Source organism: Pinus tabuliformis, chromosome 6, assembly GCF_031772625.1.
Source record: "Pinus tabuliformis cultivar Carrire ecotype Pingquan chromosome 6, CPIR1, whole genome shotgun sequence".
Lineage (NCBI taxonomy): Eukaryota > Viridiplantae > Streptophyta > Pinopsida > Pinales > Pinaceae > Pinus > Pinus tabuliformis.
Genome location: NC_142292.1, coordinates 1,237,735,339 through 1,237,759,499, shown reverse-complemented (window position 1 = coordinate 1,237,759,499; position 24,161 = coordinate 1,237,735,339). Strand labels below are relative to the sequence as shown.

The 24,161-nt window shown below is 37.7% G+C and overlaps 1 protein-coding gene across 2 annotated transcripts; it reads right to left on the bottom strand.

Annotated features, from left to right (window-relative positions):
- Window positions 1-4,230: 4,230 nt before the first annotated feature.
- On the bottom strand, window positions 4,231-21,033 carry LOC149263163 (uncharacterized). Of its 2 annotated transcripts, XM_089425861.1 has the most exons (5): window positions 20,632-21,032; window positions 11,627-12,388; window positions 5,539-5,711; window positions 4,706-4,763; window positions 4,231-4,517 (listed from the first exon to the last, which is right to left on the bottom strand). In XM_089425861.1, the coding sequence occupies exons 1-5, from the start codon at window positions 20,944-20,946 to the stop codon at window positions 4,458-4,460; spliced, it is 1,368 nt and encodes a 455-aa protein (XP_089281987.1). In that variant the 5' UTR covers window positions 20,947-21,032; the 3' UTR covers window positions 4,231-4,457. The 2 variants fall into 2 exon arrangements, with proteins under 2 accessions (XP_089281987.1, XP_089281990.1); XM_089425864.1 differs by lacking the exon at window positions 5,539-5,711 and having other exon boundaries at window positions 20,632-21,033.
- Between the last annotated feature and the right edge of the window lie 3,128 nt (window positions 21,034-24,161).

Sequence of the window (24,161 nt, the reverse complement as noted above, 5' to 3'; positions counted from 1 at the left end):
TGGCCTAATAGGTCAAGGGTCATGGTCTTGATATTCGTCAATTGGAATCTCTATAAGAAGAATTTTGTGCAGGTTTTCCTCTCCAAGAAGGAGAGGTTTTGGCCTGGTAGAAAGCCAACATATTGTGTTCTTGTCTCTTGTCTTTTGGTAATTGTTTGATGAAGTAATAAATACACACACTAATGATATCAAAAAGGAGGTTGTGCTAATAAGCAAAAGTTAAAATACCTCACACATAGTTATCATGCTAAAAAGAATCACATTAACTCTAATTGCCCTAGATTCTTCAACAAAATGTAGCACTCAAAGGCAGTTCATGAGATCATGGATGTTGTAAAAAAATAATTTGGTCTCACACTTGGCAAAGAAGCAATTGGCCAAAGATATGTTTAAGGCCTTCGTAAACCTGTTCTAGAGTGATAACAGGAACAACATCTTGAAAAACAAGCTCAGATTCATCAAGATGTCACAGTCTGATAATGTTAACAGTAATTTTGTGAAGATCATCTAGATATGATATCAAACTACATCCATTGGAGAGAGTGGATGAGACAAAACTCCTAAATGGGTTCACAAAGCCATCAGAGTTATTTGTCAAGGGAAAAGGGAAGGGTTCCACGGGTAACAGTGAAGGATCATAGCCAGGGAAGAATGACTTGAGAAAGCTCAAGTACTTCATTTGCCACAAAAATAGGGACCGTGCATCATAGTTTCCAGAGAGGAAAAAGGGGAAGGGGAAGTCATAGCATTAGTGAAGGTTCAGATAATGGACTTCTCGTTGGTCTCATATCTATCCACCAACACCATAACTAAGAGTGTTTGGTACTTAAATAGCAATGCATCACACCACATGGCAAAAGCAAAGGACTTATTTAGTAATGTGACAAGGAAAGACTCAAAAGTGCATGTGGAGCTCAGAAATGATACAAAGTATGCAATGAAGGTAGAGATAACCATTAAGTTCCATCCCCAATCAAGAGGAACATTGAAAGCCAAGGACACGCTATTTGTATTAGGATTGAAGAAGAACTTACTCTCAGTCATAGTGATGGAGGATAGAGGATCTGAGGTCATGTTTAAAATGGGAAGTTGTTCATTCACCCAAAGGATACTAGCCCAGACACAGTGCTAGACATCGAGGTTAAAGAGTGCAACTTACACAAGTTGAAGGGCAAACATGTTCAAGTTTTGGTACATGACTGTGACAACTTGTGCGAATTGGGGGATAGGATAATGGGACACTTGCACTACAATGCATCACCGATTATGAGGGAGATTGTCACTAGTCTCCCAAAGTGCAGGGTTGAATAGTGAGATGTGTGTAGAGGGTGTGCACATTAGAAAGAATTCGAAGGCTACCAAGTAGCGACAGCAAGTCCAAGGGGATCTTGGATCCCATTCATTCATGTGTGGACAAATGTCAGTGGCATTCATGCAAGGAGCACCATATTATGCAACATTCATTAATGAGTTCTCCAGGAAAACCTTGGATCTTCTTAATGAAGACCAAGAATGAGGACTTCATTCAATCCAAAATTTCAAGGCCCAGGCGGAGAACCAAAGAGAGAAAAGAATAAAAGTCTTGAGGTCAAATAATGGGATTAATGAATCCAAACATTTCTACAAGGAGATAAGGATCAAGTCGGAGATGACAATCTCATACAACCCTCAGCAGAACGAGATTGTGAAGACAGAACTAGTCTCATAAGAACTACTAAAGCAATGATACATAACCAAGATATCCCTAAGTTTATTTGGGTAGAAGCATGTAACACAACAATGTATGTTTAAAACAAGAGTCCTCGCATGATCTTGGGGGAGAAGACTCTTGAGGAAGAATTTAGATGGGTAAAGCTAGAGATAAGACACCTAAGGATCTTTGGTTGTCCAATGCTCTTCTGCATTCTTATGGAGAAGAGGATGAATTTGCAACCCGCTAGAGAGAGGCATATTTGTGGGGTGCAACAAAACTTTGAAGGCATACATTATCTTCATTCCAACACAGAGGAAGACAATTGTTAGAAGGGGATGTGAAGTTCCAAGAGGGGCTAGCACTAGGAAGTCTTAAGAACCACTTTAGTAACAAAGTAGGAGGAGGAAGAGGCTCTGAAGGCTGAGCAACATTCAACAACTACTTATAGTTCAAGGAGTCTTCAAGTGGGGAGGAGGGCCAATAACACTTCCTACCAGTTATGTTAAGAGACCTCGATGGTTTGAGCAAACACTGAGGGATGTTGAGGAGCCTATGGAGGCTCATAAGAGCACATTCAAGGAAAGCGAGCCTCCAAAGAAGTTTCTAAAATACTTAGCATTGATGAGTAGCGTCACCAAGATGTTTGGAGGAAGTTCATGGTGAAGGATGATACATGGGACATTGTACGAAGACGAGGGAAAGCTAGTTCCAAGTGGCTCTTCGAGAAGTACCTTCCTCGCTGAGAGGGAGTTGATAATAGTACATTGGACAAGCACTTCCCCACGAATCTGAGTGTCTAGACGTTTGGAAGTCATCCAAAGGACTCTTAACATTGCAAATTACTTTAATTAAAGCAATTGACTTTTATAAGGAAATGTGAGATAAAAGACCAAGGTAAAAGACATGTTAATGAGCACAAAACCCAATGAGATAGTGAGATCTTAGTGATTGGGTGGAGAAAGACATCCATCAAAGCCTACAAATTCCACAGGAAGAGAAAAGGGGCAACAAGGGAAAAAGTTCCAATGGCCAACAAGATCAAAAAGCGGATCTTGAGAGTTGTCAGCTACAAAAAAATCAGATTTTGTATTTGTAATTTTCTTCAATGGACATTTATTTTCCCGATTGGGAAAACCCTTGTATTTTCCCAATGGTCTTGTACCCTGGTTGACTGTGTTTTCTGGTCTCAATTTTTAGCCTTTGGATGGTCTCTTAACCATTTTGAGATTAGCAAACTTCGTCATCTCTAAACTGGTAGACTACCTTCTAAAAGGTTCAATGGCCACCTCTTCCTCTCCTCAAGGTCGTAAATCCAATGCAAATAGTGTTTGCTAGAACCAGATTTAGCTTGAAGGCCTGAGACTCCTCATTGCAATAATGGACAACATAAAAGGAAACAAAGCTTCGTTACCCTTTATCACCTCTAAGGTGCAAGAGAAATAGCATTATGTCACCCAAAAAGTAAACATAATGAACTTGCTCGTTCAACAAACGAAAAGATTGGATATCACCTCTAAGGTGCAAGAGAAATAGCATTATGTCACCCAAAAAGTAAACATAATGAACTTGCTCGTTCAACAAACGAAAAGATTGGATATTTTAAAAGTTGAAATGTAGTACGCTCTAAAACTTAGCTCTGAATGCAACAAGGGCCTTGGAAAGCAAAGCTGAAAGAAGATGACACAGTGCACCAATTCAGGGAGCCAATGGACATGGACTAGTAGCACTCCACCTCATCAGAAGTCTGATAGGAAGAGGTCAAAATTATCTGAGGTCAAAAATTTTCATGCTTTTGGTTGAGTCTCTAGTTTATGAATATTTGTAAAGCCATAAGAATTCTAGGCCTTTTTATGAAGGTAGCAACATCTGGGAAAATATCGAATACAGTTTTTGTAGACTTCAGTAAATTGTCCCATGTAAATTCAGAGCCTATTGACTCGGGGCTCAGATTCACCAAAGCATATTAATATACTACGACAATGTATGCATTAGCTACAGAGTTCTAAATTATATTTCTCTGTTTCGGTTTTAAACCCCTAAAAAAAACATAAAATGAGAAGATCAACATATAGTGAAACATGGTACTGGAAAATTCATAAAATGCCATAGGATGAAAGAATTTATCATCTTTGTGATACTAAGAAAGTAGAGGATGAAAAACACTCTCTTAGAATGCATTACCTACGGCCACATCAAATTTCAATGTCAAAATACTTGTGACAATACAGACTCATAAAAAACAATAGAAATTCAGGAAAGCTTTTTAATAATACTTTCAAGCATAGAACTAAAATTATAAGGCTAACCAATTAATTCCAAACCATTTTTTCTCAAGGTCCAGTGATTTCATATTCACATCATACAGCAATAATCATCTTCTTCTCTACTCACCAACCTTTCAAGAAATTGTATTATTATTTCTATATACGTTTATGGTAATATTAATTTGAATTGCATTGAAAGGGAACCACTGCTACAGAATTTAATGTGTATTACAATGCAATTCTTAAATAGAGCAACCCATATTAGCATATTCCTTGTCATAATACCGACTGAACATATCGATGGTTCAGTGACACTTAAACCAAAGGAAAACGACTTAATATGAATATTAGCTCCTACACTGAATATTAACTTCATAATTAAAGTTTAAGCAATAACATTAACCAGCTTTATCCAAAAAAATTTGCATAGGGCAGCCTGGAGCCTGAAATATTAATGCCTCTCCAGAACGCTGCACTTTGGAAACAATTAATCTCTCGCTTTAAATAACATTAACAAGGGCTAGTTCTTTCTTCACTCTGTCAAAATAGCCCTCATCTGGCTGCAAAAATACAAACTTCATATTGTCAACATTTTCTTTTTGGAATGAAAAGATCACATATCATTGAATCAAACTAATATATATAAACTGGTTACAATTCTCAATACAGAGAGAACAGAGATTAGACTACATAGTAGACATTAAGATTAAAATTTCGCTAATAAGAAATATAAGAAAACAACACTTACATAACCATAATTACTGGAACCTCCATATTTTTGGGTTTTATGGTGGATCCCTGCCCAGCTAAAGATACCAAAACATGAGTTAGATTAAGGAACCAAGATGAAAATTTAGCTGAACACATCAACCCACAATCAGCAAAATCAAAACAACATACAAGTTGAAGAAAAGCTGGAGTTGATATCCAGTCCTATCTTTTGTTCCTTGATTAGGGGAAACAAATTAAAGGCAATCAAATCTTTCAATGCAAGTTGAAAGAATAGCGTTATAAGGGGGCTTCAATCAAACTATCAAACAATAAACTTGTGTTAAAAAGCATCTAAAATCAAAGTAACAACCATTCAATTCCATATTAAGAGGTGAGTCACATAAATGAACATTTCACACGGTTATATCCAGTAGATAGCAGGTTCAAAAATCAAATGCTGAATCAGGTTGCCCTAAAGCTGCCTGAATTAGTTTGCTGAAAGACTTAAAAGAGCCATGCACTTGATGTAGCAAAATCAAGCCAGCTACAAAAAACACACATGGCATAATGACTATCCCACATGTGGAATGCAGATTTTCTCCAACACAATCAATATACAAGCGCTGCTTAGTATTTTCAAGGTTCAACCGCTTGAAAAAGATAATTTGTAGCAAAGAAGCACATGGGAACATAAACATGTCAGATTAAATTTCGTCAAAAATTTAGCATCCAGTTTGACGGATGATTGTAGTTTAAATTCAAAGATAACCGAACTGTAATGAATAATTGAACAACAGCCCAAAGTTTTGTACAAATTACGTTTCAAAATAGGCACATGATTATTTATGCATGACAATTGATGAAACTTACACGACAGTGTTACTTATTCCAGTTGTCACAGATGTTCCCACAGTGAAGATTAGACGACGATTCCAAGCAGTCTTCAAGAGTTCAAGAACTTCTTCTCCTTCTTTGTTCTTCGGCAAGTAAGCAACCCGTATTGTACCAGTGTATCGGTTTCCAGGATTTGGATGCTCCGCAGTCTAGCCAAAGTTTTCAATTTAATAAAAAAATTAGAAAATGGCCCGAGTAGAATAAATGGACTAGTGTTGTTTATGAAATGAACCGTTGTGTGATTTAAGAAATTTTGACATAGGTAGGCTTAACAAATATTATTCTTGGCATAATTGCCACTAATTATTTCAACAGTTCAACGTGGTTAGGAATTTCTGATGGTTTAGGGCATTTAATCAGGGCAACTTTAACATAAAGGGTAGCACATGTTCATTAATATTACATAGCCTAGTACAGAAACACTAACTTAAGGTCCACTATAAGTAACTCGTTCTATTTGTATGTTTCATTTCCATAAATTCCTATACGTTTTGGTTCATCTATTGCTGCAACCCATAATGATGACAACAGGAATGCTATACTTGTATTTTTGAGAAACTTCCGGAACAGATTGATCAAAAATACAAATAGTTGCCATCGACTAAAGCAGACTTCACCCCTAGAGAATGGTATTTGCCACTGGAAAGAAACAATATTGATGTGCTTTGTAGAAGATCATCTATTAAAAAAACATGGATAAACTATCATTTTGTTCTGGCACATTTTTGGAGCTCCTACAAAAATGGATAGAATCATATATTGGACACCTTTGCATGTGGAAGGCCCCAGCTAAAAAGACAAGTGACATACAAAAAACCTAAGACATGGCCAAATATTCATTATTTAAAAGAGCACTCCACTTATATAAGTATTCAATGCCCATTGCAAGACAAAGAAGACGTGGTCAAAGGTGAAATGCTTGCTTTCAGTGCCCTAGCTGAAAGGAGGACACATGGCAACAATGTGTGATCTTAAGGAAGAATTAAAGAAGCGAAAATGACTCATGCTAAGGGTTGGGTGGAACTTGATTTTAGTTATGTCTTTACAGCCACCCAAAAGGGGTGATCCCCGCAAGGGATAGCAAGCTCTTACAAGAAGGATTCATAGCACGAGTGATTGGCCTTTCGGTTCAGTTACTCTTTCTATGAAGGGATAAATCATAGATCTTTCCTACCAATAAGAATAAATCTCTATTTTCTAGTGAATGTGGCCATGGGATTTGGGCCCACGTGCAAGTGCGAGTGCAAGGTTGGGTTTGTTCCGATTGATGACATGTTTTTCATGTATTCAAAGTCCACATTACCCTCATTGCTTGGTATAAAGGTTGGGGTTTGATCTAGTTTTTTTGCGTGTAATATGTTTGCCTTTGCATGTCACATACCTAGAAGTGTATGTCCTCACTGAATTGATGGCTAATGGAGTCCGAAATAGCCTATCCAACCCTGTAGCCTATAGGCTTGTTAAAGGGGTAAAACCCCAATTTTTCCTATGTTGGGTCAACATTGGGCAAAAATTGGGTCTGCTGGGGCTAAATTATGGGTTGCACACACAACCCCTCACATTTTGGAGCCCATGGAAAATCTATAAATAGAAGAGGGTTGAGATCAAATGAGGCATCATCAAATTGTGGATCAAATCATCTGTTCTCTTAAGCTGTAGCTCTGTGGGTTTTAAGATGGAAGACCTCATTTCTCCTACTAATTTCGGTGGTGAAAAATTCTACCCTAGTCAGTCCTATTTTCTATTTTTTTACTTTGTTCTGGCACAAGAAATTTTCTATCTAAGAAACAGCAAGTCAAGACAAATCTATTGGGATTAAACCAAGTTTTTTCTGAGGCAAGTTCATGATCAGATTTAAGACTCTGAGGCAACAAATTAGTCTTGTAAGGTAGTGATGTCATTTTGAGACTGGCTAAGATTTCCAGAAGCAAACTCCTGATCAGACCGGAAATTTCTGAGGCCTTTAAAACATGTGAAATTATCCTGTGGCAGAGGAGAAGAACGTCTGAAGTGGGCCGCAACTGTTCTGGACAGTTCTAAGGCCGGGATAGTGGACAATTCTGTTGATAGCCATTCTGTGATCCAACACAGTTGTATTAGCGTGAAGATAAGAGCTTTCAAGCCAGACCACACCCTCATCGAGGTTGGACAAAGGGCTGGAGCAGGCCGCACCCTCATCGAGGTTGGACAAAGGGCTGCAGCAGGCCGCAATTCCTAAAGAAGGTTCGGGAGACCTGATGACAAATCTTTTGAAGAATTCTAAGCAAAATCTGAGCTCAATTATCCTTCTAGTTACCTTACTGTCCACCAGAAGCAGCTTGGAAACCCTTCCTGAGTTAAAACAACATTGTGGTTACTCTTTGCAACAGGTCAAGGGTTTCATCCTGAAGCTCCCTAGTCAGAATCGCATAAACAATATAGAGTAGTTGGGATAAATCAATAGAGTCAGTGGTTAGTTAGTAAGCTCTGTCAAGTTCAGAATTAAAAATTATTTAGAATTGCAATGGAACTTGTTCACCGGGATCATTGTTATCTAAACAGCTTTGTTGGAATACTTGTTTCATTTTCTGAGCAGAAGAAGAATTTGGGAGAAAACCCTAGCTGCTTAGGGAAAAAATTAGGGCACATATTTCCTTTAATTGTTACACTGGTATCAAAGCACAAGCATCCCACCAACTTGCAAGTTCATGAGCCTTGTATGCTTCCAACAGATACCAGCAACGTCACAGTAAGAAAAAAAAGAAACATCCATCGTTCAGCCATGGGGGATAGAGCAGGGCAAGGAGAACATGATCCTAGCATCTTACTTAATGCAAATACCCCAAGGGCAGCAGCAAATGACTGGCATATTACAGCAAGGACAACAGGATATAGCTCCGGTATTAGATCAAGGACAGCAGCAAATCAATCAGCTAATGGCTCAACTCCTAAGAAACCCAAACGTTCCTGGAAACAAAAAGACCACCACTAAAGGTAGCGGTAACCATGACCCAAGAATATTCCAAGAATAAATTCAGTAATGCTCTAATGGACAAACTCATCCATGATGACAAGTATAAGATAGTTAACGACATTATTTACTATAAGGACAGGATATACTTACTTAAGAAGAAAATTTTGAAGGTTGCACCTGACATATCATCAGCTAGGCACCAGGAATTCTTCAAAACTTACCGACAGATCAAGGGAATGATTCTCATGGAAAGGTCACAAGGATGACATATTAAAATGCATTAAGGAATGATGACATGCCAACAAAAAATGTTTGAGCACTCTTATCCTGCAAATTTACTCCAACCTTTACCAAACAAGATAGGGATAGCATCTCAATGGACTTCATTACAAGCCTACCCAAAGCACAAGGCAAAGATTACATCTATATAGTGGTTGACAGGTTGACAAAATTCGCCCATTTCTTTGTGATTCCAACTGATTATTTGACCAAACAAGTAGCAAAACTTTTCTTGAAGGAAGTTTTTAGCTTCACAGACTGCCTAAAAATATAGTCAATGATCAAGATAGCAAATTTATGGAGCCATTTTGGCAAGAACTCTTCAGGTTAGTCAAGACAGAACTAACCACAAGCACCAACTATCATCCGCAAATAAATGGTCAGACAGAGATCGTGAACAAATGGATTGAGGGATACTTACATAACTACGTGAATGGTCAGCAGCAGGCATGGATCAAATGGCTATACCTGGGGGAGCATTGTTGCAATACTACTTATCATGTCTATTGAGATGACACCTTTCAGAACACTGTATGGTTATGATGCCCCATCCTTTCTTGACATGACTTTGGAGACAGCAGAGCCCCATTAGCTAAAGATTGGATACAAGAAAGCCAGGATATTCTCAAAACAAAAACATGCAGGCTGCATGAAATCGGCAAAAGATGTACAAAAACCACCACCGAACAAAACACTTTTTTGAGGTAGGAGACCTTGTATTTCTGAGATTGCAACCATATAGGCAATCTACACTCAAGAAGAACGGTGCAGAAATGCTGAAGTAGAGCTTTTATGGACCCTACAAAGTTCTCATAACAATAGGAGAGGTGGCGTATTAGTTAGAATTGCCAAAGGAAAGCAAAATTCATAATGTCTTCCATGTTTCCTGTCTCAAGAAGGTTGTCCGGAAGCAGGTCACTACTATTGAACTGCCCCATTTGGATGAAGGACAACTGGAGTTAATTCTAGAGACAATCATGGCAGTACGAGAAAAGAAACTAAGAGCTAACATAATTTCAAAATATCTTATTAGATTGAAGATTCTTCCAAAAGAAGACACAACATGGGAAGGAGAGCGAGTTGTATAGCATCCCGATCTGCAATTGCTTGAGGGCAAGCAATTTCAAGAAGGGGGGACTGTAATTTCCTCGCCAAATTGATGGTTAATTGAGGACGAATTAGCTTGTCCGACCCCATAGGCTATAGTTTTGTTAAAGGTGTAAACCCCAATTCTTCTTATGTTGTGGCAACATTGAGAAAAAATTGGGTCAGCTTGGGCTAAATTAGGACTTGCACACACAACCTCTCATATTTTGGAGCCCATGGAAAACCTATAAATAGAAGAGGGTTGAGATCAAATGAGGCATCATCAAATTGTGGATCAAATCATCTGTTCTCTTGAGCTATAGCTCTGAGGGCGGTGAAAGATTCCACCCTAGTTAGTCCTATTTTCTATTTTTTTTACTTTGTTCTGGCACAGGGAATTCTCTATCTAAGAAGCAGCAAGTCAAGTCTCTTGGGATTAAACGAAATTTTCTGAGGCTAGCTCATGATCAGATTTAAGACTCTGAAGCAGCAAAGTAGCTTTGTAAGGTAGTGATGTCATTTTGAGACAGGCTGAGACTTCCTAAGGCAAACTCCTGATCAGACCAGAAATTTTTGAGACCTTGAAACCATGCGAAGTTATCCTGCGGCAAACAAGAAGCACATCTGATGTGGGCCGCAACTCTTTTGGACAGTTCGGAGGCTGGGATAGTGGACGAATCTGTGTAAAGCCATTCTGTGAGCCAGCACAGTTGTATTAGCATGAAGAGAAGAGCTTTCAAGCCAGACCGCAATCTCATTGAGGCTGGATGTAGGGCTAGAGCAGGCCGCAATTCCTAAAGAAGGTTCAGGAGTTCCTGATTACAAATCTTTCGAAGAATTCTAAGCAAAATCAGAGCTCAATTATCCTTCTAGTTACTTTACTATCCACCTGAAGCAGCTCACAAACACTTCTTGAGTTAAATCAATATTGTAGTTACTCTCTGTAACAGGTTGAGGGTTTCATCCTGAAGCCTCCTAGTAAGAATCGCAAAAACAGTATAGAGTAGTTGGGATCAATCAATAGAGCACAGTGGTTAGTTATTAAGCTCTGTCGAATTCAGAATTAAAAATTTTTAGGATTGTAATCAAACTGGTTAACCAAGATAATTGAATTCAGATTGTGTTAGCACTATTGGATTATTGAATGTATAAACTTGCACTATGTGATTTGTTATATCTGAACTGTTTTGCTGGAATATTTGTTTCATTTTCTGAGCAGAAGAAGAATTTGAGTGAAAACCCTAGCTGCTTAGGGAAAAAATTAGGGCACAAATTTCCTTCAATTGTTAGAGTGGTATCAAAGCACAGGCATACTGCCAGCTTCTGAGTTCATGAGCCTTTTATGCTCCTAGCAGATACCAGCAACATCACAGTACGACAAAAAAAAAAAAACCATCGTTTAGCCATGGGGGATAGAGCAGGTCAAGGATAACAACAGGATCCAGACATCTCATTAAACAACTCATCCCTGTCACAGTGTCACTAATAACATTATATTAGAATATCATACATCGATAGCTTACCTACCATACCCTAGCATTCTGTTCAAAACAATAAATATATCAGTAAGGATAGTAACAATGATGACCAAGTAATACTTTTAGACCTAAAATACATCAACCGGTTTCATCTGTCCTATTCCAACCCTAAAAGCAACCATAAACCAGAACAGGCAAAGCTCAAAGAACACTAAACTTCTGCATTATTTGTAACCTCAAGTCACCATAAAATTTAAATCATAAATACCTGAATTCCATCTGGAAATGTATAAGTGATTTCAATGATATCAACGCCTGGATATCCCTCAAGGCCAACCCGACCCTTTTGCCTTTTAACTGGAATGTATCGGATGGTCATGTCACCTGGAGGCTGTGTACCCGTAATCACACCATAGATTGTCAAACATTCTGGACAAGAAGGACGAGTTTTAAACCATTTTGTGATGCATTCTCTATGAAAAAAATGGTGACATTTAGCCAACTCTACAGCTTCTTCTTCTTGCAAACTGCTAAGACACATTGAACAATTTTCCCCGTCATTAGGGTTTGGACATGCAATCAGGTAAGAATGTTCATCCTTTGAAATGTTGGGCTGCTCTGATTTATTACTCCTCGACTGGTCCAGTGAAACTGTACTTGCATTCAAAGAATGGCATTGTTCCATAGCTGGTGACTCTGACGATGATGGCTGTTGATTTGGGAGATATATGCATCTTCGAACACTCCTATAACATGAATCATTTACATTGTATTGCATTCCATCTGCTTCAAATGACAGAGAATAATCTTGACCATTTACTTTAAATAATACGCCAGCTGGGCAATCTAGCTTATTACTTCGTTGGCTGGCTCTAGACTCAAGCCATGCCGTCTCAAATTTTGAAGCCAGTTGGTGATCATATCTACGCCAACAGTTACTCTCTGCTTCCCACCATTGCCAAATGGCAGTTGAACCTTGCCCTATGGCATGCCTACTTACCATCCGCTGCCACTGAGTTCTGAGATTGACCTACAAGAATGATTATTTACAGTTAGTATCTTTTGCAGTGAATATATTTCCAAACAAAGATGAGACATTACTCTACATCTCTTTGTATATTGTTATCTCTTCAAGATGACAGTATTCTCAAAAGTTACCAACATCAGTAAAGATCTTAAAACTTAATACTCATGTGTTTGAGGAGTTCATTTGCTGTTTTTTAAGTTTATTCACTGATTTCGGGTGTAGAACTTCAGAGATGCAAAGGGTCAAAAGTTGCAGACTGCAGAGTAGTTTCACTGTTTTCAATGTGTTTCTTTTGCAGACCTGCGAAGTCCAATTGCACATCACTAAGTTTTACCACATTCTAAGAAGTTCTTATTGTATATTTGGATTTATTTCTCACTGAATTGAAGTGTACACATGCATGTTCAATGAATTTATTGTTGAATTTTGGAGCAATGGTCAGTTTTCATAATTAATATTTTAGCCCTTGATGTATACATAAATATTAAATATAAAGCATGTTAATCATGCTATTGTCAAAAGAGAAAATATAAGGCGTGTTCTTCATGTCCATTTCAAAAAGAAAAAAAAATAATTTTAATATTTGAATTTTTGGCTCCCAAACAAGCCAAGTCAACCCTCCTAGTCAAGTCGGCTCCAGTCAAGTGGCACCCATTGCACCAGCCAGAAGTGACCTCCTCCTAAGAAGCACAATTTCAGATCTCTCCTCTTCAAGCAAATGGGACCTTCTGAGGCAGAGAACAAGACGAATCTGAGGCTGCACTTTGGATAAATCTAAGGCAGAGCAAGGACAAATCAGAGGTCAAACTTCTGGGCATCTCAGGGAAACAGATCCAAATTCTTACTACTGCAGAAGAGGGCTGAAATTATTTTTTTGAGACATAAGGCAGCAGGACTAAGTCTCTTGGGTGCAGAAGCAGGTCAAATTTCTGCCCTTGAAGATCAAATCAGGACGAGATTCTTGAGCAGCTGTTTGACTTGACTAGGAGGCTGTTGGACCAGGTTTGACCAAGTCTATTTCGCTGGTCTGTTTGACCTTGTGTTTGAGTAGAAGATCTAGGTGTGTCTCTTGTTGAACTGAAGAATTTCTCTAAGGAAAAGGTTGTTGGGTTTTCCCCCATGTGGGGTTTTCCCAGGATAAATGTTTGTGTTCTTGTTTGGCTGTCTCTTTATGATCCTACTGGCATTTAGTTGCTACTGTTGAGATCTTCTATGTAGTTGTTTTACGATAAATATGAATAAAAGAAAAAGGGTAACTAAAGGTATCATAAGAAGTAATTATTGATTTAAAAGATCTTATGAAAAATCAACATTTACTGCAGGTCAGAGAGAATCTTTTGCTTGATTTAAAAGATCTTATGAAAAATCAACATTTATTGCAGGTCAGAGAGAATCTTTTGCTGGAAATACCCCTTATTTTCCAGCTTTTGAAGGATACCCACTTTAATTCAGAGTCCTCAAAGAGGTTTGTGTCAACTTCTTGGGAGGACGACTGTGTGATAAAAGGTCAAATGGCATGAACTTACTATCTTGGACTTCTTAAGTCCTAGGCCTTTAATCATCCACCAGCTGCGCCATCTTGAATAGGTTGAGACTCAAGCATTAACTTTTTTGTTGCCCCATTTATTATAAGATCTAAAGTTGGTTCCATTTTCTGTTTAGGGTGCCTCAAAACCTTTCCAATTCTTATGATTCTGCAACCAGCATTGCCTGGTTCTATATATATTCAAGAAGCCCTCAGATTTCAGTCCCAGATTCTCTGGCCACCCCCTAGACCAGACTCCAATGGGTTGATCACTTCCTTCTTCCAGGTACTCCCTTCTAGGAGAGGTACCAAGAGACAAACTGTTGTTAATGTGGCTCTTGGTTCTAGATCAATGCTGGCTCAGGGGAGCTATTCATACTTCAAAGTTCCAAGAGACCACAATGTCATTGTTGTTCCATATCCCATAATAGAAATTTGACAAGGCCATACAGGCCCTAGCAATTGGCACCCTGTGCAGGCAACAACACAGTGCACAATCCAGAATCCAGATTATCTTATTTTATATACTCATTCTATTTGAACGAGGTGAAGCTTTGTACATAATTATGAGGTGTATGCACAGATCCACTGCCAAATGTTAAACAAGACATCTCCTATATCTATGACATAAGAGAATCCTTTCAAGGTATAGTCTACAACTTTGAATCAGCATCTTATACTACTTGAAATCGTATGTATCTATGCCCTGGCATACTATTTGAGAACTTCCCATTTGTATCAAAATGAAGTGTTACATATTTAACATATTTCTTATCTAAACTGCACAGGGTCATGTATAGATCAAACTTTATAAGCACCCAAATTTATTAAGGGGTCTTAAAAGCATCCAACCTTCCTGATGTTGTCATAGTGACAAAAGAGACTTGCAGTACCCTTGGATTGACTTCCCCTAATTCCAAATACTTTTTGCATGACTTCTCCAGTTTTCCACATGGATTATCATGAGGACAAGAGGATTTGGGTTTTTTTCCGTTAGGGTTAGGAAGTAGTACTCTACTCTTAATATCAACAATTTTCTCTCAACATAATTATCATTATTCACATTAGTAGTCCTCAATGGGTTTGAAAATTATATTATTACTTTCCAACAATCTTGAACCCCATCTGCATGCTTGTCAAGTGTTGGAAATATTGCTAATTTCTCTCAAAGTTTTAGATTTTTTCAGAGTTGTTTTGAGTTATTTGCCGAGTTTGTTCGACTTTTCCAGGTCCCAGCTTATGCTTGTCAATATTTTCCTTGAAATATATAGTAAGTTTATTCTGGACCTTCAATAATATATTCCTCAAAATGATATTTGATCCTTCCATGTCTTTTAGTGTTATTTGCACTCTTTCGTGATCATTTGTACATTATTGTGACCAAGGATTACCTTAAGCTTACTAAACCATTCAAGTGGCTCAATTACTTTATTGAAGTTGAAGTGGGGAATCTTTATTTATAAGTTATGCATAATTGGCTCTGTGTCCTTCATTCTTTGGATTGGCTTCAATCTTTCTAGCTTCCTAATTAAGTGATTCTAGCCTTCTTGGCAGCAAACCATTCTAGATTTTAGCAATTGTACTTGTAGCTGATTTTATGTAGTGATTGGAAAATTTCTTGTAAAACAAACATAAGAGCTGGTAAAATTAACCAAAGGTTAAGATAATATGATATAGCATAGGGCAAGCAGTCACGGATGGAGATCCAAGAAGAACTCACTAGTTCACTGTCCTTGTTCAAGCCAGTTGTCAAGAGAAGCAGGGACAATAACAGATTTTCAAAATGTAAGGAAGAAGGTCTCAGTGGAAGCATGCTTAAGACAATGGTTCTCTGAAAAAGAACTTAAGGATCCTAGAGCACTGCCTTGTCTTCTTATATGGGGGATATAGTTATCCAGAAATGCCTAGATATTTAAGGACAAGCATATCCCTTCCTTCCAGGTCCTAGCTCAGGTACAATCTATTGCGTCTGCTATCAGGGACACAGCTCCTCAAAGTGTCCCTAGGGTAGTGGAAGAACTGACAATTGACAAGTCATGAGCTCAGGGTTTTTTCAGTGGGGTTCCCCAGTCCCATTGAGACTCTGGTAGTGCTGGAGGCATTTTATGATTTTAAACTTTTCAGATTAACACTATATAAAGTTTAATGATGGTCTGGGTTCTGGCATAAAAGCTATGTGGAGCTGACAGCACCAAAGTTATTATTGTCTAGAAGAAGTGCCATCAAAATGAAGGGAAGTGCTCAGGGTTTTTCACCAGGATATGTTACCTAGAAACAAAAAAGGACTGCTGAAGATTCCTAGGAATTGCATGAATTCAAGAATAGATTCTCATCAACTTTTAGACTCTAGTTAGTAAAGTCTTGTTAGTCCAGTTCTTAAAATGTTTGCAATCATTTTGCACGATTGGGCAGTTTTGAAAGCTCTGTTGCTCCCATATTTCAACATATTAATGTGGACTGTAAGGGTTGTATGGAATACTATAGTGGACAGTATAAGAACGCTGTTTGTTGTTTGCTGGCATCTTCTTTTCACTGGAAAAAAGAAAGAAAGTTTACTAGGCTTTTGACTTTTCTGGATTTTGGTTCCAGTAGTGTGGTAGCACAAAAAAATATATCTTCCTTTCATGCTTTGAATAGATGTTACAACTTTATTAGGGTTAGAAAATATGATATAACATTGACCAAATATTTAGAAAGTCTTCAAAAATTGACTTCAATTCATATTATTGTGGGTCAAGGATGATCTTGATAAATTAACCTCGTAGTTGGTGTAAGATCATAGCCATCGTTGTAATCTAACCCGGAGTCCAAAGTCGTACATAAAATGAGACAAACATAGGGAATCCATTGTGAAATCAACCTAAGATATGGTAAAGTTAAACTGAAATCTAGTGATCATGGTTGTCTAATGAATTATACAAGCAACTCTTGTATGATTCACGTCAATTCCAGTAACCCTCTCCAAATCATTCATCAATCAACATATTAGGAAATTGTCTAAACTAATTTAAATTTGATGTGATGTAAGGTTGTCAGGATCATCCAACAAATGCACACATTAAGTTTAGTATTAGAATGTGTTAGACAAAATCCTCTGATATTAACAAAAAATAATAAGGAAAAATCAATCTACCTATGTAAGGGTTTAGCCTTGGATGTAAACAAGGTGCTTAGAAGTCAAACCTCAATTGCTGCCTATCTCAACAGAGAATTCAAGCCCAAAGTTGCCCAAAAATGATGGCCTAGATGGCTACACTGCCTGAAGCAGTATACGAACAAAGTGTGTCATCTCTCATGTTTAAGGTGTGCTACTAGCTGACTTACTAAGCTAGTGCTTCATATCCTAATTCATACATAACACTTTCCACCCTATTCCCTTCACCTCCATTCCATTCATGGAAACCAACCTATTCCGTTTACCTCCGTTCCATTTATGGAAAAGGAGTTCTTCCCCTGCACATCAGCTCCAACATTGAAGAAGATAAGCATCAACATCCACTTTGTACACATGGCTGATGAAAACATTAATTCGAGGAAGGGGCACAACTTGTGCCACATTGATTTGCAATGCACTTACTTTTTAAGGGCTTTTTTGAAATACTTCATTGTAAAACAATCTCCTCGTTGAGAATCCCTAGGATGAGTTATTCATTTTTGTAAACAGCTCATGGTTTGAGAGCTTGTGGTATGAAGGCCCATGGTTTTGAGCTGCACATTGTATTGAATGATGGTTTTGAGTCTCCTTTTCTCTCATAAAAGAGGTTTCTTGAGATGTGGGAAATGCATTTTGCTGCAACTGGTACTTGAATTTATTAAAGTTGTGGAAGTCCTGCACCAATGGTCTACAGAACCCTCAGTATTCGATATTGTTCAGTAATAGTAGTGACACAGGAAAGAAATGAAATGGATAAGGTAGTAATACAACCATTAGATGCTTTGGGAAGTAGCATTGGTCATGTCAATGATTGCGTCTTCCCAACTAGAGAGCCCCTCAACCAATGTAAAGCAAATGTGAGTGTTCCCATCAAATCCTCAATTGCTTCACTAGGTTTGGGTCTGGCACCAGCACGAGCTCCTCAGTAGATTTACAGGCCAAGTTGAGCCTTTCAAAAAAATTTGTTCACTGATCTGTCTCCTATGAGATTGCCAACCCAACTAGGTTTGTTGAGTAATCTTTCTCCTATGAGTTTTGTTGGTCCGGCCAACTTCAAGTGTTGACGTTATAAAGCAGGGCTTGCCACTTCAAATTTCAGACACAATGTCACCTAGGGTCGAAAGTACTATGGGAGATGTGGCATTAAGATAGGAGTCAGGATGAAGTTGAAGAGAGAGAGAACCAACATTAGAGAGCCAAGTTGAGGGTAAAAACATGATTCTGGAGAGGAGTTATGGAGTTTGAGGGTTAAGACAAAGGGTAAGAGTGTGCAGTTTGATATGATTTAGCACAAAAGGAAGCTGAGCTGCAGGACTGGAATAACCAGAGCTGAGTAGGGTTTCTGGACTATTTAGTGGTAGAGGTGTGAAACTGTTGGGAGAGAGATGGACTACACAAGGAGAAGAAATTATGGAGATGAGCAGAGCAGTGGATTTCTTGGAAACACACAATATGAGTAACGTCAGACACGAAGAATGAAGGAACTCAGGCTTATAAATGCACAGCTACCATAGTACCTAGAGGGAGATAGACCTCAGAAGGAATAAACTGCAAAGGCATTTCTGCATGCTGGAATCATGGAGTTTCAAATTATTCTAACTTTGATACCATTGTCAGGCTGCATGGATAACTCCAATCTTGATATATTGGTATATGGTATATTGGAAATGACCTTTGGTTCCATCTTCCAAGGTTTGAGAGACTCTTCCTATCCACCTACAACTCTTCATTTTTTACTTATTTACAAACACAAAATCCCGAAGGATTGTGTGTCCAATGGATTCCTTGTTCCATCTAAGGCTAGATTGGGAGTTTTCATTTTCTGGTTTAGCCTCTACCTCCGAAGCTGCAAAATGATTCTGTGTTTGTATCACTCCAGTAGGTTTCCAATTTTCTTTGTTTACTTTGGATTTTAGAAACTTAGGTCTCTTCTCCCCTTTTTGCCTCTAATTTTCTTTGTTCTTTTTAGGGTTTGAACTGGCATTTGTTTTCCAAGTGACCATGTTCATAATTTAAGCTTTGCTTGTGCAACTTTTCTTCAAGTCTGCGTGAGATTAAATCATGGATTAGTGTGCCTAGGTACATATTTACGCAAATGTCAGCATAGGTTGCAAGATTCCTTTTAATAGTAGCTTGGGAAGCTTTTATAACTGTTCTCAGCCCATCCCCAGTAAGCTTAAAACAATATTTGTTCTAGAATAGTAGAATTAGATGAGCATAAAATGAATTCTGATCCATGCAGGGATAATTGCAAGGGTTTCCACTTAAAGATCAAACCCTATTTTTTTTTGCTAAATAATCTAGCAAAAACTCTCAATTTCAGCCAAAGAATCCCTTCCCCATTGTGCTGCACATGAATAAATAGGAAAATGGCTCTGCTACGGGTTAACTGAAAGGCTAAGCATCCCCTCCCCAACTCCTCAGCTTCCCCAAGTTCAGCTTTGGTCTCTCCTTTATCTTTTCTCAACTGGCACTTTGGGGTATGGTTCTCACGGAGAAGAATTCATGTTATCCTCCCTATCCAGGTTTAATACTCACAAGTGCTTATCCAGAATATTTTTGTAATGAGTCTTGTTGCTGTACAAATTTTGATCCCTGAAGAATATCCTACCTTTGCCTATGGGGGCTGGAGGGTGAGAGGGTGAGGTGCTTGGTTACATGGGAAAAGAAACGCTTGGTTGTATCGGAAAAAAAACACTCATGTTTTATATTTTGTTAATATAGTTTTTTTTCCTTCTCTTTGGTTTTTTTCTACTCTATTTTTTTCTGTTTTAATTTTTCCATACATACATGACGAGTACAGGTTAAATGAAGTTGTGAATACAGCCATAATGAGATAGGGCTCTTCAAACCATCAACCATGTCTCCTACCTCATCCATAGTCACAAACTTTGATTGTCGATCCCCATAAAACTAAAGCAATTAGCCAATTGTGTTATTTCACGATCCAATTCAGATCAACGAGCTGATAACGTTAATTTAAATTTTAGTCATTACATCTACAATGATTTACACCGGAGTTTGGAACATTTCTTGTATAATAAAACTCGAGGCTGCTTAAAAACCTACAGTGCCAATGCCAGTACTTCTCGAGTGTAATTAATCAAAGATTCAAATTTTCTTGTAAATATATTGTGATTAAAATTGGCAACTATGGTTGCGGCTAAGACTAACTAAAGTTGGAAATATCTTGTAAAACAGAAATAAGAACTGGTAAAATCTTTCGGGAAAAAAGGAACTGGTGAAGTCAGTCATAATATATAAGTTACCAAAGATCTTCTAAAATTGGCTTCAATTTTTTCTATCGCAGTCTCAAAGAATGACTTTCTTTATTGCACAATTAACCTCATAGTTGGTGAAAGTCCATAACCGTCCTTGTAATCTAAGTCTATAACCGTAACGTAAAACGAACGAAAGATTAGGGAATCCGTTGAGAAATTAACCTACAGAAATTAACCGACAGATTAGGCCCATTCAACAAATATGCACGTTAATTTGAACCTTACCATTACAATGTGTTCAAAATTCTTCTAGAATAGTGAAAATTATTGACGAAAAGCATCCTACCTGTCTGAGGGCTTGGCTCTGGAAGTAAATAACGCAAGTGGAAGTCGAAGCCTGGTCGACGCTTATCTCAACTGAGGACTCACCCCGGGCATGCGCGGCCTCGATGGCTGCACTACATGAAGCATCGTATGAACGCCAACGCAGGTCGTCGGTTTGCCATTGCCATTCCACCAGTTGATTCCCTGAAACGGAAGAAACTCCTGTCGCTGCTGGACTGAAATTTGACGAAGACGCCATGACTGTGAAATTCGACTTTGAGGAAGACGCCATGACTGAGAGTCTCTTTAGCTTCAGCTTACTTGAACTTACGCCCATCGTCTTTTATTTATAATCATGCAGCAGCAAATTTAAAATTTGGCATGTTACACGGCAAATTTTTGACTTGGCAGTAAACTTTATTTTCCACGAGCTATACTAGAAATATTATTTATTTAGTCAAATTCTCCAGTTCTTCTTTAATTTTAGCCCATTGTACTCTTGTTCACGAGATATTTTTTTATTTTGTTCACAATATTTTTCGAATTTGTGGTCATTGGATTAGTTGAATTTACATCAAAAATGGACAAGGGGCAATTCATGGACAAGGGGCAACCCAGAATTTATACCCTGCATGGACAACGGGCACCCCAAGTGTATGTCATAGGTGACATGAGAGGGGGAACATTGATGGCTTTTATGGCGTTAATCAATCCAAGACGTGTGGGAAACTATCCCCAATTTTGTGGATGTGAGGGGTTAGGGTTTTGATTTTGGGACTATGTTTCTTAATATTATTGTTATGTTATTATGGGTTTAATTATATATTGTATGATGTTTTGTTATATGTTTTTTGAAAAGGGTTATGCATTTATGAATTATTTTTGAATGAAATAATATGGTAATGTTTGATATTGTTTATTTATGTTATTTTGGATGAAGTTTTTGTGTTATTGTTTGAATTTTTTTAGTTAGTGTATAAATTAATGATATGATTCTAAATATTGCAAAAGTAATAGAGTGAATTTGTATTGTTAATTTGGATAACGTATATGTGTTATTGTCTGAATTTTCTTTTCTGGTTAGTATATAAATCAATGACATGACTTTAAATGTTGCGAAACTAAGAGTAATGGAGTGAACTTAGATTGTTGATGAATTAATTTGTGGTTAGCTGCATTGGCATCAATCTAGGACACTACCTACTTGTAACAAGTGTTGACAATGTACCAAGGGTGAGACCTTCTATATTACAAGGATTAACAATGTTGACACTAGACTACATTGATTTTTGTTGGACTCCTACTTGGATTCTAGTCTATCAATTAGTGCCGACAAATAATTTTGTTGATAGGACTTAATCATGAGTGTAGAGTTTCCATAGGTTGAGGTAGAGATTCTCTAAGTCAAAGTTGCAAGATTGGTTTGAGGCATAGATTAGGAAGTTTATTTACATGGAGCTACATTACAAAGATGGAATGTCAATCATTGTAGAGAGATGGTGTTGTATGGAGATGCTACAAGGAATGAATAGGTTAGTTTATGGGTTGAGTTCCTAATAAACTTGTATGAGTGAATGCAACGACTTGAGGAGATGCAAGGTTATAGATTGAAAAAAAAAAATTATTGAGTGGAACCTTCCAAATCTAGTAGCATTACGACAGTTTGAACACCCAATTAGTTGATATATATATTTTTGGATGAAGACAATGATGGAAGCATACATTATTGTGTTTGTGGTAGAAGGATACCATTATTATTGAAGAGATAAGGAGGAATTCAAATGAGAATCACGAGGAAAGTTGTTAAACAAGATTCCTACTTCGCATAAAATGTTATTGGTGGAAGAGGGTCTTTTACCCTTTAACCCAACCAAAATGTTAGTTTAGAAGCCTTATGTTGTGGGTTTGTCAAGATAATTGATGATGATGATGGTTTCAATGAATAAGTATCAGAGAGAACACAAAGAATAATGGGAGAGCTAAACAAGACTCAAAGAGAGCGAAGATACTAAATGGTAATCATTTAACTATATGCATGCAATCGTGGAACATAGCAAGAAGTTGTGGAAGGAGATTATTGAGAAGGTAAGCAATAAGGTGAGGTTGCAAGGGTTGAAGAAGTTGAAGAACAAGGATGAGTTAGCTAGCCAATGGTTGCAAGAAAGAGGGTTGATGTTGGATGTCAGTGCAACGAGGAGGAATAGTTGTGAAGGTACATCTATGAGGTTTGAAAGACAAACTTGAAGTATATTGCGCATTGATGTTGGATACAAACATATTGCTTAGATCCTCTACAAAAGAAAGTTACACTCAATTAGTCCTTCAAAGAACCCATGGATGTGGATACTAACAACAATGCACAACCTAATGATGTGTTGATGGTTGTATTCCAACTATTTAAGAAGAATAATGGACATGATGTATTAAATTAATAGTGGAGTCATCCCAACACCAACAATACCCCTTGCGCATCCTAAATATCATTAGGTACCATATAATATGATGTTAAACAATAGTCAGCCTCTTTTTGGAGGGAATAGTGGTGGCATTGGTAATAGTCATAATCATAGTACGAGTATAAGGAGTGGTCGAATTGAAAACACTAGTTTAATGTATAAAAAAAAAATTGGAAGAAATCACATTGAAGATTTTGGTCGACGTGTTTCGAACCAACAAATGTGGTTCATCTTCAAGACAAGATGAAGAAACAGATCTAGGAAGAAGGTTAAATAGGAATACAGGTCAGCCTAACTGCTAGAAACAACTGACGAATCCCTACACCTCTTCAAGAATGCAAGACTTGTCTTCATCTTAGAAACCTGCAAACGTGCTCGTTCAAAAATATGAACTTTGATGGTAACAGCCCTCCCGTGCAGGGTAGTGATATTCGAATTCAAGCTTTTGTGATCCATATCTTAATGTATAAAATATTTTTGGAAGAAATCACATTGAAGATTTTGGTCGACACGTTTCAAACCAACAAGTGTGGTTCATCTTCAGGACAAGATGAAGAAACAGATCTAGGAAGAAGGTTAAATAGGTAGACAAGTCAACCTAATGGCTAGAAACAACGACAAATCCCTACACCTCTTCAAGAATGCAAGATTTGTCTTCATCTTAGAAAACTGCAAGCGTGCTCGTTCAAAAATATGAACTTTAATGATAACGGCCCTCCCGTGCAAGGTAGTGATATTCGAATTCAAGCTTTTGTGATCCATATCTTAATGTATAAAATATTTTTCGGAAGAAATCACATTGAAGATTTTGGTTGACGCGTTTCAAACCAACAAGTGTGGTTCATCTATTTATTAATCCATATATATAGAATCCATATCTTAACCACTCGAGTTAAATTGTAATTAGTTATGTTAATGATATTATATCGCATGTGTCAACGTTTAAATGTTGTCATTGCAAAAAACCATATTGAACACTTAAAAACAATATGTATGTAAATATTCCTCTGATAATTAAAAAAAATGAGCAACAGACTAGGAACATATGAGCACTAATACAAGTTATAATACCACAAGTGGGAAAACAATAAGGGTG